The sequence below is a fragment of the Acyrthosiphon pisum genome, chromosome X (genome assembly GCF_005508785.2).
Source record: "Acyrthosiphon pisum isolate AL4f chromosome X, pea_aphid_22Mar2018_4r6ur, whole genome shotgun sequence".
NCBI classification, from domain to species: Eukaryota; Metazoa; Arthropoda; class Insecta; order Hemiptera; family Aphididae; genus Acyrthosiphon; species Acyrthosiphon pisum.
The window spans coordinates 80,789,499-80,809,583 of NC_042493.1; the positions used below are offsets into that span (position 1 = coordinate 80,789,499).

General features: G+C 26.2%; 2 protein-coding genes across 3 annotated transcripts in view; one reads left to right on the plus strand and one right to left on the minus strand.

Moving 5' to 3' along the window:
* The window catches only part of LOC100169294 (ras and EF-hand domain-containing protein homolog), a 26,856-nt gene extending 18,186 nt beyond the window's left edge, over positions 1 to 8,670 (minus strand). Inside the window, exon 1 of one of the 2 annotated variants that reach the window (XM_008179917.3) lies at positions 8,621 to 8,670. The gene's annotated coding sequence lies outside the window, so the exon portion shown is untranslated. The remainder of the gene's footprint in view (positions 1 to 8,620) is intronic. The other variant, XM_016800500.2, reaches the window with a different exon arrangement.
* LOC100165219 (abhydrolase domain-containing protein 2) lies at positions 5,017 to 19,132 on the plus strand. The gene is made up of 8 exons (XM_001948357.5): positions 5,017 to 5,544; positions 5,621 to 6,055; positions 11,891 to 12,066; positions 12,164 to 12,331; positions 13,239 to 13,425; positions 13,722 to 13,916; positions 17,962 to 18,116; positions 18,711 to 19,132. Exons 2-8 carry the CDS (start codon positions 5,901 to 5,903, stop codon positions 18,884 to 18,886), a joined length of 1,212 nt encoding a protein of 403 aa, XP_001948392.1. The 5' UTR covers positions 5,017 to 5,544; positions 5,621 to 5,900; the 3' UTR covers positions 18,887 to 19,132.
* The last annotated feature ends 953 nt before the right edge of the window (positions 19,133 to 20,085 follow it).

Sequence of the window (20,085 nt, forward strand, 5' to 3'; positions counted from 1 at the left end):
AGCAATAATACGTAAGCCCTGTATAAAATTATAAAATCAACTGAAACTTAAACACAAAAAAAGTCATTTATAAGTATAAAAGGCAAAAAAAAAGGCAAAAAGGCATTTATAAGTAAAAAGACAAAAAAAGGCAAAAAAAAAAAATGCATCCATCGTCTAAGAAATTAAATGAAACACATTTTTGTATAATAATTATTTTTCTATTATGATTAATAAAAGAAAGGCATTTGCCTTCAAATCCGAACCCTACTTATAACTTTTGAAAATTTTCTTCTATAGTGAAATATATAGGTACCAGATACCTAGAGAAAACAAATTTAAAAACCATATAAGAAATAGCTGGTATACAATCATAACTTTATTGTCTTTATTCATAATATTATTATTATAGGTAGATACCTACTATAGATACGAGTTATTTACATGTTTTTTAACTTAGGTAATTATTAGTGCTTGGTATGCATATATTGCGTATTGACTTAAGTTTATTTTGTTTAATCTGAAAATATTAGGTACCTACCTACCTAGGTTTACAATCTGTTCAAAAATAAAATAATATAATTATTAACATTATCATGTACCTACCTATTAACATTAATAGTTTACTTCATATTATATTATTATGGGTGAAATTATTTAATATCATATTCTAATTTCTAACTCCACGTAATCTAATATAGTAGTATATGTATATCAACCTTTTGAATTAATGTTATATAATTACCTATACCTTCCTAGGTAGATACTAAGTTAATCAAATTAACCTTAACATTCATTCAAATTAACCTTCATTGGTTGTATAATACATTATATCAGCGTCTACAATTTCTAAAATTTTTTAGATAATGCAGAATATAATATATTAAGTGCAATACCTAATTGTTTTTCATAATCTTATCAACATTCAAATTATCCTTATATCAGTAGAATTGATTGATGAGAATTCCTTGTCGTAGTCGTAGGTATATATACTTTTAGATTCTAACGATGTACACTTGTGCCGTTGTGGTACCTATGTACCTATATATATCTAATACTAGAAAATACTCCTTTATTAGATAAATAAAACAATCTTAAAATTATTTTATGTTGCAGATAGGTATAGTACCTATATCAGTACCTATACCTGTAGCCTGCCTATATTATATAATAAGTATATTCGGTATAGTAGCAGGTACCTATACTACCTATATCTACCTAAACCCATGCTGAAAAAATGTTTTTAAAGACATTTATCTAGGTACACTAATTCTTTATAACAAATCAAACATTGATATAACATTAAATAAGTGTTTAATCATTTAATTAAAAGTAACTTGATTAGTTAATTATCATTAATCTCCAGATTATATTAACAGAGTTATACTCCACTAAACTGCTAGAGCATAGTATGAAAAAAATGCAATAACCCGCAACTTAAAAATACTTACCTATATATTATCAAAAATGTATTTATTAAAAATTTGTTTTAATTTATTTCGACCTACATATTATTTAATTAAATATCATCCTGTTTGCCTTGCCTGTGTTTTTTACGGTTTCGTAATATTTTGGTATTGAAAATATATTAACAAATTATTATCATGATGGTTTTTAGTGCCCTAATAATGGCATACCTATACGTAGCAAATATAATTTAAATATTCATACAAAAATCCATAATCATGATCAATGCTTGGAAACCATTATTGACCTTGTACACTACTTAGTTATGTAGACATAATATTATATAGTAAATATTATATAGGTAGTAAATAATTACTAAACGTAAGTATAAGGTTTATGCTAGCAACCTACTTTCCGTGTAAAACCGTTAGCACAAGGATTCTCGTCAGTGGGCGGTTAGTCCGATAAGCCTAATATTAACTTGTTTTATCACCTATAATACCTACCTACTGTTACACTATAGGGAAATGGTTTGATATTTCAATATTATACATACCTACCTATATTTCTATAGGTATTCTTAAATAAAATATTAGGTTATGCAAATATGGTAATATGGATACCTACGTGTATAGTTCAAACTCTACGATGCTATTTTATTTGCTTATTAATTATCATGCAATAACAATATGTAAAAATCAGGGACGTTTGTAGTAGATAGGTTTCAATGGTTATAGGGTATAGTTACCTTATTTGTGTGGATGTTAAAAAAAAATATCAAATTGGATATAGTTGGTAGTTTTGTGAATTTAAAACTGAAGACTCCTAGTATTTTTTAAAATAATTAGGAAAACCAAATAAAAAATTAAGCATTTTCGCTTTTTCCATGCGATTAAATGACAAAAAACTGTAGATACCTACTTGAAAATGTCAAGAAAATTATATATATATATTAGAATTTTCTATTTGTTATAACACTTTAAAAATAATTTTTTCTCTTTTAATGTCGATAAAAATTATTGGTTTGATCAAAAACCTTAAAAATGTAATACAAGGTTAGGTTCCTCATATTATGTGTTAACCAACTAAACTTTTCTGCTAATTAAAAAATATCTAAAATTCATAATCACAATATTTTTTGATATGTTTTTAATAGATAAAATTCGTCAAAATCATGAAATTTGCATATTATTTTAAAGGTCAAAATTCATAAAAGTATTTTTATTTATACCTAACATTTTAAAATTTAACAAATGGTTCCTCCTAACTCATGTTGTTATTGTGGCAATAAAATAAAATTGAGTGTATTTCTACAAAAATATATTTTTATGAACGTTTGAAGTTTAAATTTTGACGAAATATTCATGCAGTAAATATTGATTTTCTTAATTTGTTGTAATTCAAAACCGAATAAAACCATAGATACTTAACAGTTTTACCAAATGTTTATACTATCATTTTCTACACATGATATCATTTTCTAATTATTTTGACTCATTTACAGCTATTAATAGACGTATGAAATAGGTATTCAAATTTTTTTAATTTTTTTTTTATAAATGTCGATAAAATTTTTTTTGCTGGGTCAAATTGCTTTAAAATGTAATTCAAGGTTCTTCATAAGTAGTTCGTACACCGTAACCCAAAAATATTAAAATTATATTTGTATGTTATTTTCAAGGATATTTAAAGTTGAAATTGGGACGAAATTAAATACGTAGAATAATGATATTTGTTATTTTGTTGTAATTTAAAACAATAATTAGAATTATTAATTTATGCCTTTATCATAAAATGTCATATTAGTAATATAGACCTAAAATATATCAGTAATACATTTAGTAATATATATATATATATATATATATAGGCCGACAGACCCGCATCTCCACTCAGAATAACACGTAATTAAAATTTAGCACATCCATATTACGATGACCTTCCTAAGCGACGAGCTACCTACTCGATATCTATTGTACAACAGAGCGGTTACCTACTTTCCCCTTTTTTTTTGTTTTTTTATAATTACTGTAAAATACTGTGAGGATCATATTTTGATGTTATTTTCAAGTTCCTAATTTAAATGGAAAAGATTGCATAGGTACCTATGTTTTAGAAAAAAAAGTTATTGATAATATTACGTATAGGTTACCTATTGCCTAATGCCTATTACATATTACATATTTTAAGGGTTTTAGGTACTTAAGGTTAAAATATTAAATGTGTAAAATATATTAATATATAGTTAACTACGCAGCTATGCGTAGCAGTTTATGGTTTCTCGCGATTATCATCCTAAGAATGTTGCCCCTATTAAAGTAGGATGTTGTACATCCCTAATTATGGTTAATAACCTTACGGGCGAGGATGGGGCGTATATAAAATTGTGGGTACTTATAATATAATATAAAAGAGTTTTTTTTTGAGATCAACATAATGTACCTACCTATTTGTTTTTACTATTTATTCATGATAATAACACGGGATGAAAATACGCGAGAACGTCGGAATTATAGAATCGAAAATAATACAGCATAATGCCTATTATGATTATTCTATTCTAACAGCCCACAACCGTGTCGTAACAACTCAAATTTGGTAAATTTTTAACCGCAGTACGATAGGTAGCTTTGCATACCGTCAGAACATTAGTGGGGTAGGTACTTAATATGAGACCTGCGGCAGGTTTCTCGCGGGGTCCTCCAATAATTCGTGTTCTGCACAACTCTGTCCTATAATGCAATGTAACATGGAAAATAATATATAACGTAATAGAATAATATAATATTAACGTCGGTGCGCACGCGTTTGTCTGTAGGTACATACATGGGCTATACATCTAATACAATATGGTATGTGAGTGTGCGCGAGCATGTGTACGAAATAAAATCGATAAAACGCGCGTATCGAAAATGCCACGCAATAGTGTAAGCGCGACGGCGGACGTGGTGGAGAGAAAAAGTTTGAATAATGAAAACGCACGAATGCGAAAAAAAAAAAGAGGAAAATAATCGGCATTGAGTCGCCGAGCGGAAGGGTGTGATAGCGCTATCTAGCCGGCGTATGCAATCCACGGCCTCGTGAAGGGGAAACGGTTTTCGCAGGAAAAATACAAACGAAATGAGACAATAATTTAATCACAGATCTATTACAAAATATCGCGACGAATAAAATACCATAACATTATAGTCAAATCGAACGGTGGGAGCTTCATTCGATTGGATTTCAGCCGTTCGTCCGGCGTGTTAATAATATGACGTACGAGGATAGTAGTATTCCCAATATGATATATTTGTATTATATTAACATTATATTAGTCAATGTTAAAAATAATAATATAATAGGAATGACTAATAATTCTTTTGACGTTTTCCGGCGGATTTGGTGCTCGAATACTGCCGCAGTGCCACGGGCGCGTCGGTTCGAAATTCCCGTGACCCCGCCATTGCCGCCACGCCCAGCAGCCAAAACGGCAGCTATCTCTCGCGTTATCGACTCGAAAATATCATTACTATTATTATCATCATCATCATTAAATCTATACTTAAAAGCCGGGGTTTTTAATAACAGACCCACACGCACACACCCACACACACACATATTAACATGACGTTAATATAATATTATGTACTATCGTGTAGCTGTAGCGGCGTGCATAATTTATTTATTGATAACGTTCGCAACTCGCGTGGAGTGCTGACTGGCGGGCGAGTACGCCTACCGCCGACACCGGTTATCTCCTTAGCCTTTATCGCTGGTCTACAGAATGTAAAATATACATAATTTTACATATTGTAATGATGTTAAGCAAAGTGCAATACTGCAGAATTTTATTTTTATTGCTCGAATGATGGAGATCTAACACTGTCCAGAAAAAAATAACAATACGGCAGCGGACGTGTGTAGTGCATCACGTAATACGATAATACGAGGACGCGCGCGCCGACCGACCGGTGGTGTGCATAGAGAGTGTGTGTGTGTGTGTGTGTGTGTGTGTACGTGTGTCGTGTGTGTTCGCGTGTGTGTACTGTGCATGTGTGAGTGAGAGCCGTACTGCCTTGGTGCCGTGTGCGTGCGTGTTTGCCGTGTGCGTCCGTGTCCGTCGCGTACGTTCCGCAAACTTTTTGAATAATTCACGACGCCAGCACACCGTAGGCGGTACCTATTTATTTTTTTTACCTTCTATCGACTTTTTCCCGCACAAAATACTAATCGAACTTTACTTTTTTATTAGGTATTTTTCGTCATCGTCGTGTCGTCGTCGACAGAGAAGTCAGGACCCGGCGCGCGGGCTGCTCAGAGCGACGACGACTACCCACACACACGTCGCGAATACCGCTTTTCGGAAGGCACACTCGACCGTATTCTCCGATCATATTTCGGGAGTTCTGAGCACCAAGTCCGTGTTCCATCAGCACGAGATCCTATCCATGTCGCTCTGCGTCCACCGGCGCCAACGTCACCACAACCACTGATCGTACTCGTAGAAGAACAAACGAAAGCGGCCGCGGAACATGTCTGTGGCCGTTTTGACTGCAATCGCGGTTTTCATCATCGCCGTGTTTCGTATGCTCAACGTATCCAGCCAACCTCAAAAACCATCCTTCTTTTGCAGGGACAAACAGTTCCTCAACAGAGTCCTCAAATTCGCACCCCAACTTGAGGAGCCGTAAGTGCACATTACCTATTCAAAGTTTTATTCTCACTACCACCAAACTGTGGAACCCCTTCACGGTTGGTAATCATCCGGTGCCAAAGACTGCGATTTTCTGCAACTTTGACCCCGGAGTAATCGAAATACAACGAAGGCTGTCCAGGCTACCTGATTATAATATGTACTTAGTGACCTCGTTAGTGACTGACAAACTTACACAATGCATACAACTCCAAGCGCAATGTATGCTTAACATACCCACACCATGGCACCATCACTTAAATTCATGCGCAAGTTATGGTATAAGTTGTTAACCTACTTGACAGTATTCAAGTGTTGTGTTCTCAATATAATTTGTACACTTTAATTACCATTGATATTCACTGTCTACCTACTTGCTACTCTTTTGTTTTTTATTTATTTCAGTCTTCATGTACCTATTCTGTTGAATCTACTAAAAAGAATATTTTGAAATTAGAAATTGTCTTTTTTTGCGATATTTTCATAGAAACTAAATTTTAAACAACCTATTATTCATCTAGGTATTTAACCATTTTAACCAACCATATTAGGTAAGTGCCTAATACTTACATCGTTTTATGATCTATAATTATTATTATGCCTATAAATGTATAATACTTTGGACCTACTTACCTATAATATGAATACCTACTTAGCGAGCTACTTAGGTACTCACCTAGATTTTACTTATCATAGAAAGAGATACGTTTCGATTTAATTTTATATTTCTGATTGTCTACGTACTAATTTATTTTCCTAGTTAATATGAAAAGTTAAAAAAATTATGAATATTAACAGGTATGTAGGTAAATACCTAAATTAGGTACCTATTAAATATACAATCTCGAGTTTTAATTTTTTAATGGTACCTAATACTTGTTATAATAGGATACTTACTTATTGGTTATTAGATTACTTATGTCCATTTAACTTTTCTTATACCACTTATGTCAAATTATCCATATGACCCATTGACCTCATATATTAATATAATATAATACGACATTATTAAAAAAATAAAACGATAAACATTTTATCTTTTTCTTCAGTAATTTGTTTGTGGGTATCATTAGTAATTACTATCTAATTAGTTGGAATATATTTTATAATAGTTATTATGTAGGTACCTATTAATTTTACTTGGTACATATCGGTACATATTCAAGTACTCGTCTATAATCAATTTTAAATTGCTTTCCGTTAATTTCTAATAACCTATAACAATATAATACCTATCTAATTATATTATCATATTTACATGTGTTTTAATTAAAATATTATTTGAGCTGCCCAATTTCACATTTGTGTAGTAGTCGAATATTGAGAAATAAGGTACCTAGTTTATAACTACATGGATAAGAGATATACCTAGTAGGTATGATTTATATTGATTTTAATCAATTATATATACGAGTTTAACTATTTCTAACTGTACTTAATTCAATTTTAAATTGCAAATTCGTGCTAGGTACCTAACAGATTTTTCTTTTTTAGTTGAACCTTTATTATTGTGATAAAAGTTGGAAGTTACCTACCTAATACATTTTTTTACTACTTATTTATAACTGCAAATAAAGACAAAAAACAAATTTAATATGATCTAACTACGTCTAACTATATATCATTAATTAAATTATTTTCATTAAAACAGTATTAGGTAGGTGCCAATATATTATATTATTTATAATTTTTAGGGCCGTTCTCACAATGTCCGGTAAAGTGTCGGTTAATGCTAAACAACTGATGACAGATTTTATTACCGGCAGAATTCGAACGGTTAAATGTCGGTTAACTTTGACCGGAAATTGTGAGAACGGCCCTAAATGATCTTTCTACACCAGCCAACCAACAATGGTATTTCACGGGGTATTTCATATATACCTACTTTCAATAAATACTTTAAACCATAGGTACCTACTGCTTCTCATTAATTTTTGATGCAATGCCATTATGGCATTATGTATGTACCTGTAGATACCCATATTATTGATGTTTTTCATATCACTGATATAACTACGATAAATGTTGGTACCTATTCCGATGATAGTTAGTTTATTAGCTATCTATTATCTACAGAATTATATAGGTACCTAGACAATTTAATTTATTAGTTATTTCTGGTAATAATTATATATTAGGCTAATATAACTTAAAAGAATACAATTATAGAAAAAGATGTAATTTTCATAAAAATTGTGCACCAGTTACCAAAAATTAAGGTAAAAATTGAAATAAATATTTGCCTTATTCAATTAATGTTTTATTTAATTTGCATGTAAGAATATAAGAGTAGTAAACATGAATTTGGGTAACTGTCCAATATTTATAGGTACCTATAAATTTTATATGTTGGTACCGAGGTTGGTACCCAGCTATTAAAAATATTAGTTATTCCTTTAATATTTTATTGTTTATGACAATCCAGATAAGAATATAATTAGGTATAAAATTGATAAAAATTGTATTATTTATTACTAAAATGTCAACTAAGCAGTACCAGAGGCAGTACCTAAATTATTATACATCATAAAAATCGAGATAAAAATAATAAAAACTTACTTCAAATTTTCTTTTTGTTTAAGTAATGTGTCATTAAAAAAAACTATCACTTTTCACCCACAATAGTAATTTTTATAAAAAATGGTTCAATTGAAATCAACATTTAAATTTAGTTAATATTATGTACCACATAGGTAATTATATAATATTGAATGAATAAATTATTTATAGATGTTAATCAATATATTTTTAGTTGATAGAAATATATAGGTATTATAATATAGCCACTAATATCTAGATTGAAATGTTTAATGATATTATGTTTTTTAGTTAGGTGTACAATAACCAATAACAAATATTAAATTAAATGAGTTCTCAATTTGTAAATTGTAAATTTAAATTATGTAGGTACCTATGAATGTTTAATACGATAATTATTGCAATATGTAAACTTTACAAATGTTTAAAATAAAATAACAATTGAAAAACACATGTCTTATAAATATCTATTCAACACATCATATTTAACATAATTTAAGCATACATTCAATCGCACCTATATAGTATAGTAACTTTTAATTGCATATTATACAAGACTAAATCTGCTTAGACTAGAGCCTGGTAACCGAGCTGGTAACAATTGTTTATTTCAGAGAACATGGATTTATTTATTTTGGTCAAACAACATTTATATGCACTTAAATATTAAAATAGGTACAAGAAATACTAGACAAAGTATTCCAAGTTGTAAAATATTTTGACAGATCTAAAGTCAATTAGTGTTCATAATTATAAAAGAATGTTTCATCTAGTATGAGTTATTCTTGAGATCTTATGTAATAAAGGCATTTGTCCTAATCATCCTTGCTAACCTTTTATTCATTAAATAACTAGATAACTTATCCAAGTATTATCCACTTTAATGCTGGGTACCTAGTTAATTTTTAACAATTTTAATTTAGCAGACGTTTTCAGATCTTTTGAAAATAATCTGTAAGCTTTTAATTTATTGCATTTAGATTTAAAGGTTAATTATGCTATTTTATCTCATATTTTATCTTTCCATCTTTTATTTATTCGGCTGATTCAGAGGTTAATAAGAATTTTTATGAACACATTAGATTCATTAAAAATGATATACATACTTTATTTCAATTAATTTTTAAAGTATTGATAATTATGTAGATAAATGCTTACCAATATTTTAATATTTAGATAACTACAGGGTATATAAGTAATACTATACAATGATTTAGATATTGAGTTGTAAATAAAACTTATTTTAATCAAGTTATAAGCTTACATTTCATGTATATGTATCAACTCAAGCAAAAAAACTTGAACATTTTATACAAGACTCCTAATTATTGTTACAATAGTAATTGTAAAATATTACAAATACATAGGCACAAATTTTTTTTATAAGCATTTGAAGTTCGAATTTTGACAAAATTTATCAAAATCTCGAAAATTATCAATCACTGTAATTAAAAAATTATAAAATGTTCAGTTTTTATAGCTAAGGATTGAAAAATCAAAACAACAATTCTGATAAATAGTTCATACTATAACCAAAAAATCTAAAAAGTACATAAACAAGTTATTTTTTACAGACATTTTAAACTCAAATTTGGACGAAATTACATATTAAAAAACCTGGAAAAACTATTTTAGTTATTTTGTTGTGATTGTATAATATTATTTGTGGGTACTTGAAACTTCTAAAGTATACTAATATATATCTATGATAGTACCATGGTTTGTTGTTGATGTATAAAGCGTTATAAGTACTTAATGGATGTTGTGATATGATAAATTTGTAATTTATTATAGATACCTATTATAGGTCAATTTTTTTGTTTTAATACCATTGATAAGTGTATAATATGTCTTATACCTAGACTGACATACTGTCTCCGCTCAGAAACGTTTTTCTTATACAGTGATATTATATCATTGAATTCAAATTTAATAGTATCCATTATACAGTGACCCACTCGTAACCTACTGTATAGCAGATCGACATCCATTTACCCACCTTTTTAAATTTGTATCAGAACTTTGTTTAATTAAATTAAGTTTTTGTATTAATTTAACTGCTCTAAGAATTTAAATACTTAATAATATGATCAAATCGATTATTTTATTCTCCACATAAAATCCTAAAATAATTACCATTTATACCATTTAGCCTGTTTTTTTTTTTTTTTAATAAAGATGAATATCTTGATATTGTGAATATAATGAAAGTCCAAACAAAATGCATTTATTGAGTAATTTCATATTAAAGCGCAGAAAGATAATAACTTTATCTTAGGTATATCAATAACAAAGTACTTAAATAATCATGTCAAGATTTATTGTAACTTAAAATAAATAAATACCTATAATATTCATTATAAACATTCAAACAGTCAAAAACATGATTTTTGAGAATCAGCTTTGGCAATTTTTTCAAACTTTAAATGTATGTCAAATGTAATCAAATTTTGTTTTTACATGTTTTAATTCATTTTCTTTTAAGCAAAGTTAGTTATTTATGAATGGTTATAAATAATGTGAGACTGTGAAGCTTATAATTCTTATTATAGTTTAGATCAGGGTTAAAATACAAAATAATAAGTTGCATAGTTTACATTGAGGTTTACATGGACTAAGTGTGTTTTGCATTTAATTTTTGACCTGGCACAACCTAGATTTATCAAAATCAATCAATTTCCATACAATTAGTATTATTATTTATTTTGTTATAATCAAAATATATTTATTTATTTATCAAACAAAATTTTTAAAATTTTATATAATCATTTTTTGTAAATATTTATAATCAATGATAAAACCTTATCATTTTAATTCTAACTGTTCAATAATTGTTAAAATAATAATATTTTAAAGATTAAAAGTGTATTTAATCAATTTTGCATGTTAGTTTAACTATATTCTATGAATTACCAACGACTCATGCATCATGCATACCTAGCGCATTAAGTCCACACGTGGACTAAAAGTGATCTGCGTATTTGTAAAACTATCAAATGAACTTGGTTCAAATTTTAAATTGTTTATTAAATATCTTTAAATGATATTGGGTCTTAGTTGAATATTATAGCATATTGTAGATATTTTTAAATTAAAATATAATATTAAACCAAAAAATTAATTTTTGGACTTTCGTTTTGCATGAACATTTTCTAAGTGCAATAAAGTATTGAGTTAGGTATTTAAGTCGGTTTTTAATTGTTTTGGGCTATGCTTAATTATACTTATTTACTCATATTCATATTTTAAAACATTGTAATTCTATTAAATAATTTTTGATTTATTTTCCAGATATGTACCAACTAGATTGTGGGGATTCAGTGGTCATGTTCAAACTATTTTGTACAGTGTTTTTGGTAGAGTGAGGTGCCCATGTCCTAAAGGAGACAGAAGATTCTTAATTCTCGACGATGGAACTACTCTTACATATGATCTGTTTAAGCCAACTTTGAATGAACCAGAACTAGGTGATTGAATTGTTTTTAAAATATTGCATTTAATTTATTATAGTTAAAATTAAACTATGTATTACAGAAATTAAAACATTTTATTAATTATTTTTAGAGGGCATTACTGTAGTTATAGTTCCTGGAATTTGCAACTCTTCAGAGAGTGATTATATTCGAACATTTGTTAATTATACTCAAAACCAAGGCTATAGATGTGCAGTTCTTAACCATGTGGGAGCTTTGCATAATGTACCTGTCACTGCTTCTAGAATATTCACATATGGTAAGAATATTTAAATACTTATAATTATTGACTTTAAAAATTACTGATACACAGACACAATTAATAATGTATTGAAATTATTGATTTCAATATTGTCAATAAATAAGTTATAAATGATGTCTTATTATTTATAGTTTTAATGTTAGAAAATACATAACTTCAGCCATACCTTCATCCATAAACAATAAAAATAATATATATTATTTTTTGTTTGTAGTTTAATAATAATTATTAATACAATTTTAATACATGCATATATTAAAATAATACATTAATATTAGTGATGGATATAATCGAGTTATTTTGTATATTATATCTAATTGAGTAATTTTTTTGAGTAATCTCGTTTATTTTGAAAGCAATCAATTCTTGATCTCGAAATTTAGAATCGAGAATTAAATAATGTTGCAAATGATGTTCATGGGAACACTATTTTTAATTTCAACTATCATAATCTAATTAGTAAATTAATTAGTTTTATTTATTAATAAAATTAAAATTGAAAAATAATTATATTCATTAAAAAAATTGGTTTTGAGCAATTGTTTGTTTTGATTCGATAATTCAATAATTCCCATTACTAGGTATTATTCATTATTTTGATAATTTTGATCGAGTGAACTGTTAATTATGATATATCTCGTATATTAATATTTCAAGTGATATCTTGATTATGATAATGTCTCAATTATTAATCATTCGATTATGCCCATCACTAATTAATATTGACATTGTCCTTAAATAAATATTTAATATAATATTCTATGGTAGATATATACATGTATAATATCACATATTATATTGTCAATGATTACAACAAAATAAGTCTAAAGCTATAGTATTTAGTACAATTTCAATAAAAACTACCTAAGTTATTATGCATATAATGTTTAATGTTAATTTACAGGTCATACAGATGATCTTCATGTAATGCTTTGCAATTTATCAGAACATTATCCAAATACCAAAATTATAATTATTGGATATAGTATGGGTGGTAACTTGGTTACTAAATACCTTGGAGAATCTCGTCATAATAGACCAAGTAGTGTTATTGCTGGAGTATCCATATGTCAACCATATGATGCATTGAAGTAAGCAAAATTTATCATATATTATTATTATTTATTTTGGTAATTTGTTACATTTGTATATTATTTAAATTATATAGGTAATACTTAGTTCCGGTTTTATTTTTTTTAGGTACAATGATATCAATATTAAATATTGGTATTAAAATAACATTGTTTATTAAATTGTTCAATTAAATGTCTGGTTTTAGATTTGGATGCTTCACATAAAAACTAGTCCATAAACTGGATAACATAATATTATTTTTAAGTACAACAATTTAAAAAAAAAAAAATTGTAATTTTCATTAATTATTTAGGGCTACTGGTGTTTTATTACATTGGCAAAACTTCCGAAGACTTTATTTGTACGCATTAACAGAAGCAATCAAAGCTTTAATTTTGAAACATAGAAGTAAACTATTGGCTGATGACATTAAAGAACAATATTCATTAATTGAAAAAGATATAATATCTGCTGCTACATTACCAGAACTTGATGACGCTTATACCAGGTAAAGTTTTAAATACATTTATAGATTAACTAATGTTACATTTATTGTATGTTGTAATTCTATTATGTAATGTTTTTTTCATTTATACTTTTGATAAATTATTTGTTAGTATTTTATTTTAATATTTTTATAAATATTCTTATAATAATTCATTGAAATTTACGTATAGTTATGATTTTTGTGTTTAAAAAATTAATTTTCTTAATAAGTAGGTATTACCTATTTATATTTTTAATTTACTTGAGTTACGGTTTTTGTAAAAATAATCTTAATATAATTTCATATCTTTCAAAAAAAAACTTAAATAGATAATATAAGGAAACACACAAAAAATAATTTATTAATTGTTGGGGGAAAAATACCTCAAACATAGTTAGTTATTTATGATTTTAACAAAATATAATCATAATCAGGTAATTGATTAATTGTATTTTTGCTTACTGATAAATTACTTAAATTTTAATACTTAATTAGGTGACTGGAGGCACTTTTTAATTACCTATTTTTTTGGTCTTTTTTAATAACACTGGAATTATCCACAGTCAACATATTTTACTAATGTATCAGAACAGAATATTTATGTAAATAGTTGCCTAATGGCTCATTTAAATTATGATTTTAAAAAGATTCTTGTTATCCAAATTAATTTTTAATAAAAGAAATAAATTGAAACTTTTTTAGTCCTTTGTAATTATTGGTAATTTTTTATATGGGTACTAATAAACAGAAAATCTTTTAGATATTGCTAAACAATTTAATATTTCTGATCCATGTAAATAACTAAATTTACATCTATAGTTATTTAAAAGACACTTACAAATATATTTAAAAGTTAATTTTATAAGTTATAAGTAAAGTTATCACTAGGATTTGAAACTTAATTCATTTTATAATTGTACCTCAAATATCTTATTGACAAGTTCTGTGGACAAGTGGTGTCCAAAATAAAAATACAACAATATAGTTTGAATTAGAACAAGACAATAATATAAAAGGTACGGTTTTAGGCACGGTTGCCAATAATATTATGTTATCATTAACACATTGATTGCCATCCGTATCTGAATATACAGTGAAACTTCAATAAGTAAACATTCAAGGGAAATTAAATGTATCCTGCATGTTGAGTTTTTCGACTTACTAAGGTTAGGTAAGATTAGACAAGGGAACGGCATTTATTTCAACTTATTAATGTTTTCAAGTTATTGCGGTTCAACTTATCGAGGTTCTATTGTAAATAGACATAAACACATTTATTTATCAATGTGAATATTTTTTGTGGCATTGGATTAGTAATGAATATTTTTTGATAGTGGTGTAGAAGAGAACATTTTGTATTAAATGATAATTAGTTAGATTAAAAATTATACACTTAAAAATGTATCAAATATTAATATATATCTAATACTAAATAAAAAACAAATTAGTTATTAGGGATTGAAAAGCATTGTTTGGCATATATTAAAGCAACATTAAAAATATAAACCATTTCAAATGCATATTGTTAAATAGTTACATAATGGTGACCATATGAATTTTGTGACAGTTTAAAAAAAAATAAGGTATGATGCAGACATAAGAAGTAAAACATAGTGTATTTAGTGAAATCACCGTTTTTCCTTTCTTGAAATGTATATACATAAAACCTTGCTTGAAACTTATTATTTATCCAGCTCTAATCCACTTATTTTGAGAAATTAATGTACTTAATAACTCCGAAAAAATTGTCCTGGCTGCTATTTTTATTGACCATATTGTGATCATTCTGATATTTTTCAAGGGAACCTAATAGTTTAACTAACCTAACTTAATCATGCTTTAAAATGCCTAAACCATCAATAATTTGCTATTAATTGTAAATCTTGTTGAAAATAATCAAAATCTTAGTGTAAGTGAAAGAAAATATAATATTTCATTCAGCTAGAGGTGCATTATAACACAGTTTCTGGAATATATTCTTAAATCATGAATATCCAGACAAGTGGTTTGGACATCACAGACTTATTAAATAGCATTCAAGATAAGTAGATTTAGCACTGATTGAATTTTTCTTTTTATTATACTTTAAAAATAATACAACTTTCTGTACAATTTCTAATGACAACTCAAACATGCTGAAACAAAAAAAATAATGATGAGTGCAGTAACGTCAGTAAGTTATCAAATGAAAATTTTTGAAATTGTTATCAGGTATTTCAAAAACTTTTATATTACTACCAATAATTACATTATATGCAAAACAACATTTAATTTAAATATAAAGTACCTAATAATTTTTTTTTATTTAGGTATTTTTTTTTTTAAATAATAAAAAAAATGTATTATATCATGTATAACAAAAGTATATTTGAGTACTTCATTTGGATTACCAACAAGGTAATGATGATTTAAAACTAACAATTCACTAAATATTTCTATAAATAGTCAAAATAAATAGGTTTATCAGGTGTAGTGTTATATTATTATAGGTGTTCAAATGTTATAAAAATTATTGCCTTCTCAGCCACTGAATTCAGTATTAAATTTAATCTATTTTATGTACGCAAAATTATTATTGATAATAAATGTAATTAATCAATTAATTATGATTGTATAGTAAGTTCATATTTTATTATCGTATGTTAAAATTAAAAATGATGCGTTGAAAAACCATGTGTAAAACAACATAAGGAATACCTAATATAGTATAAAAATATTTTATATTAATGATTAATATTAAAATATGTATTTTTCTATCTTAAAAAATAGACTGTCATATCACTTCTAGGCTCAGATTTAAATGCATAACAATGCATTTATATCATAGAAACTCCTAAATTGCCCTAATAAAATATTTATATTAAAGAATATATATTTGAATTATTTATGTTTATATTTCAATCTTGACCTAATTAATTTGTTTTCATATTACTAGAGAAGATAAACAAATTAACTTACAATGTTAAAGAATGCCCCAAACTTCTTTTTTTATAAAATATTCTATACTTGAAACACATTTGGAAAGCTTCGTGCTAAGTGTTAAAAAAAAAGACCCAAATGTATTGAAATATTCTGAGCTTTACTCATCCCATTAGAGATTTGTAAAATGTTAAATGTTTATTCTGGTTGATCGTTTGATTATAGAATATGTTAAATGGTAAGCTACTTAACATAGCACCATTCTAATTAAATACGATACTCACAGATCTCAGTGTATTTTACTATCAATATAATTATAATATTGAATAGATTAATCATATAATATTATTTGTAAATAGTAAACCTAAATTTTTTTAGGGTTCTAGCCTTGAGTATTACTCAAAAATAAAAATGGTAACTTTTAGTTTCAGACAATTTCTATCATCAGGTTTTCAGGTTACTTCTAAAATTATTTAACTAAACATAAAATAAAATATACTATATTAAAGTAATTGGTATACAATAAACTATGAGTATTAAAAGAAATGGGTAATTTAAATAATATTAAGTAAAAAAATATATGTGATATTACATAACATCAATCACAGACAGCATACACCACATAATATTAAGAAATAGTTATGATATCAATAAGCTTCACAAAAGTGTAAAACTGAATATTAAAGAAACCAAAAAACCTATAACACTAATTCAAATGAGTGCACATTATAGCCTGTTTACATGTTGACAGTAAGTGATAATAGTTAATGCCATGGCAGTAACTGCCATGAAACTGCCGTCGTGTACATAATTCTATAGTAGCAATTGTCATGATTGTACGACAGTACTATCACACTATAATTTATGATTAATCAACTTTGCACATTCAAACATAATAACTGTTTTGTTTTAGGTAATATTTTGATATAAATACCAAAGATATTTATACTATTTAAACAAATTGTTTATGTACATATATTTAAAAATAAATTTAAAATACTAGAAAGAGATGAAGTGTGGTAATAATTAGACCCAAGACAATAACAATTTTTAATTTAAGACTTAAACTTGATTTACTATTGAGAATTATTTCAGTTCAATAAATATTTAATTTTAATAAATACATTTTTGAACCCTATTTTTATAGAAAAGTCAATAATTTTAAAAACCTTCATGAGTTTTATCGATGGTCGAGTTGCTTGCATTACATAAACAATGTAAAAACACCAATGATATTTATTAATTCAAGAGATGATCCATTGGTGCCAGAAGATTTATTAATACCTATTCAAAATTTTGCAAGTGAGATAATAATTAATTTTTATTAAATATTATATAAGCTAATCTAATCCAACTTTTTTTTTCATTGTTCTCTAACATTTAAAAATGTAATATAAATTATATTGTATAAAGTACTATCATAGGTTTCTAATAAAACTTTTTGAAATGTGTTCTAATACCGTTTAATTTATGTTTAATCACTTTAAACTTTAAAATTCTAAGTACAAATAACAATTATAAATACAAGTGTAACACAAAAAGTTTTAACAAAATATTCATATACCTAGTTTATCTAATTTTAACAATAAAAAAAAAACAAATATTCTACTATTAATATTAAATATATTTAAGTTACACTTCTGATGGAAGCTTGTTTTATTTGCTTTATATAGATTTATAGTTGTTCTGTATTTGTATAACATAGGGTTATGTTATTTTTGAACTCATGTTTTATCTGTAAAATTGTATATTTATCTTATTAATTATTTTCATTGCATTTAAAAACTAATTTTTAGTCAGTCATATTCAGCTATATTACATTTAAATTTGAATTAATAAATATATTATTTTGATAATATTATGATCATTAACATATTATTTATGCATTTGTTTTAGAATCAAAAGACAATATATTGTATATGGAACTGATGCATGGTGGTCACCTTGGATTCTTTGAAGGCGGATTTATGTATCCTAATCCTATAGCATGGTTGGATCGGACCTTGGTAACATTATTACCGGGACTCAGAGAACATTGTCTTGATGATATGAAAAAAACAGCAGTTTACTGAATTCATCATTCACTATATACAAGTTTATGTATATGTATTTATACTATGCTGGAAATAGGATTTGTATCATTATTTATTACACTACTATTGATGTAATACCTGATCTATTATAGAATAGATTAAATAGTAGATAGTTTCAAGAAATTATGTGTTTGAGAATATATTTCTTAAATTTCAAATTGAACCACTTAAAATAAGCAAAAGTAGTGCAATAAACCCTACTATTTATTTAGCTTGTTATTTGAGTATACCTTTTTATTTTTATTAATTATTTAAAAACATCATTGTGAGTTATAACTTATATTTCACCTTAATCCTTCTTCAAATATTTCTAAAATTTGAATTTAAATTTTCACAATATACATATATCTAAACGCTCTTTATGTTTTTCCTTAATTTTTATGTATGTTTGAATGCTTTGAGTTGCACGCAAACTAAAACTTTCTTATTATTTCATTAATATACATAACATTTGTATGTACTGACCATTGTATTGATTTAACATAATAATACATTAGCACTGTACTATAAAATATTATCTTAACCTGTGTACATATTATATAATATATTCCTATGAAAATTTTGAATGACATTCTAAGTGTTTACAATTAAACTAATGGACTTTTTGCCGATAATCAACTTTTTTTTGAACATTTTAATAAAAAATTAAATGTTTATTCATGGAAATTTGAGTATTTTTTCTGTTAAATTTACTTATTATTTATAAATTATCAACTGCATTTTTTAAAAAAATATCTTTTATAATGAAAAATTACTGTCAGTTAAATAAATAAATGTATTCTATTAAATAGATTCTATTTCAGTACAAACAATAAAAATATGAATAAAATTTGTTATTTTAAACTTAGTGTTGGAAAATAGGTTTTTGTTGTCATTTATCAACTTGACTACATCAATAATAATTTATATAAAAAAAGACAATAATTTATTATATTATGTTTTTTTTTTTAAATTTATATTCTTTAATTATAATAATAATTATTTTTTTTATTTTCATTTTATAATTTAGTTTATCTTGTTCAAAATATTTATTAAAATATTATTTAGTTATTGTTTTTTTAAAATTGTTTTATTAATGATAATGATAATAATAATAATATGTTTTATATTCTTTTAGAACTAAATCATAATTTTTTCACTTTTTTATTAATTTTAATTTATTTTTTTCTATCAGAAAG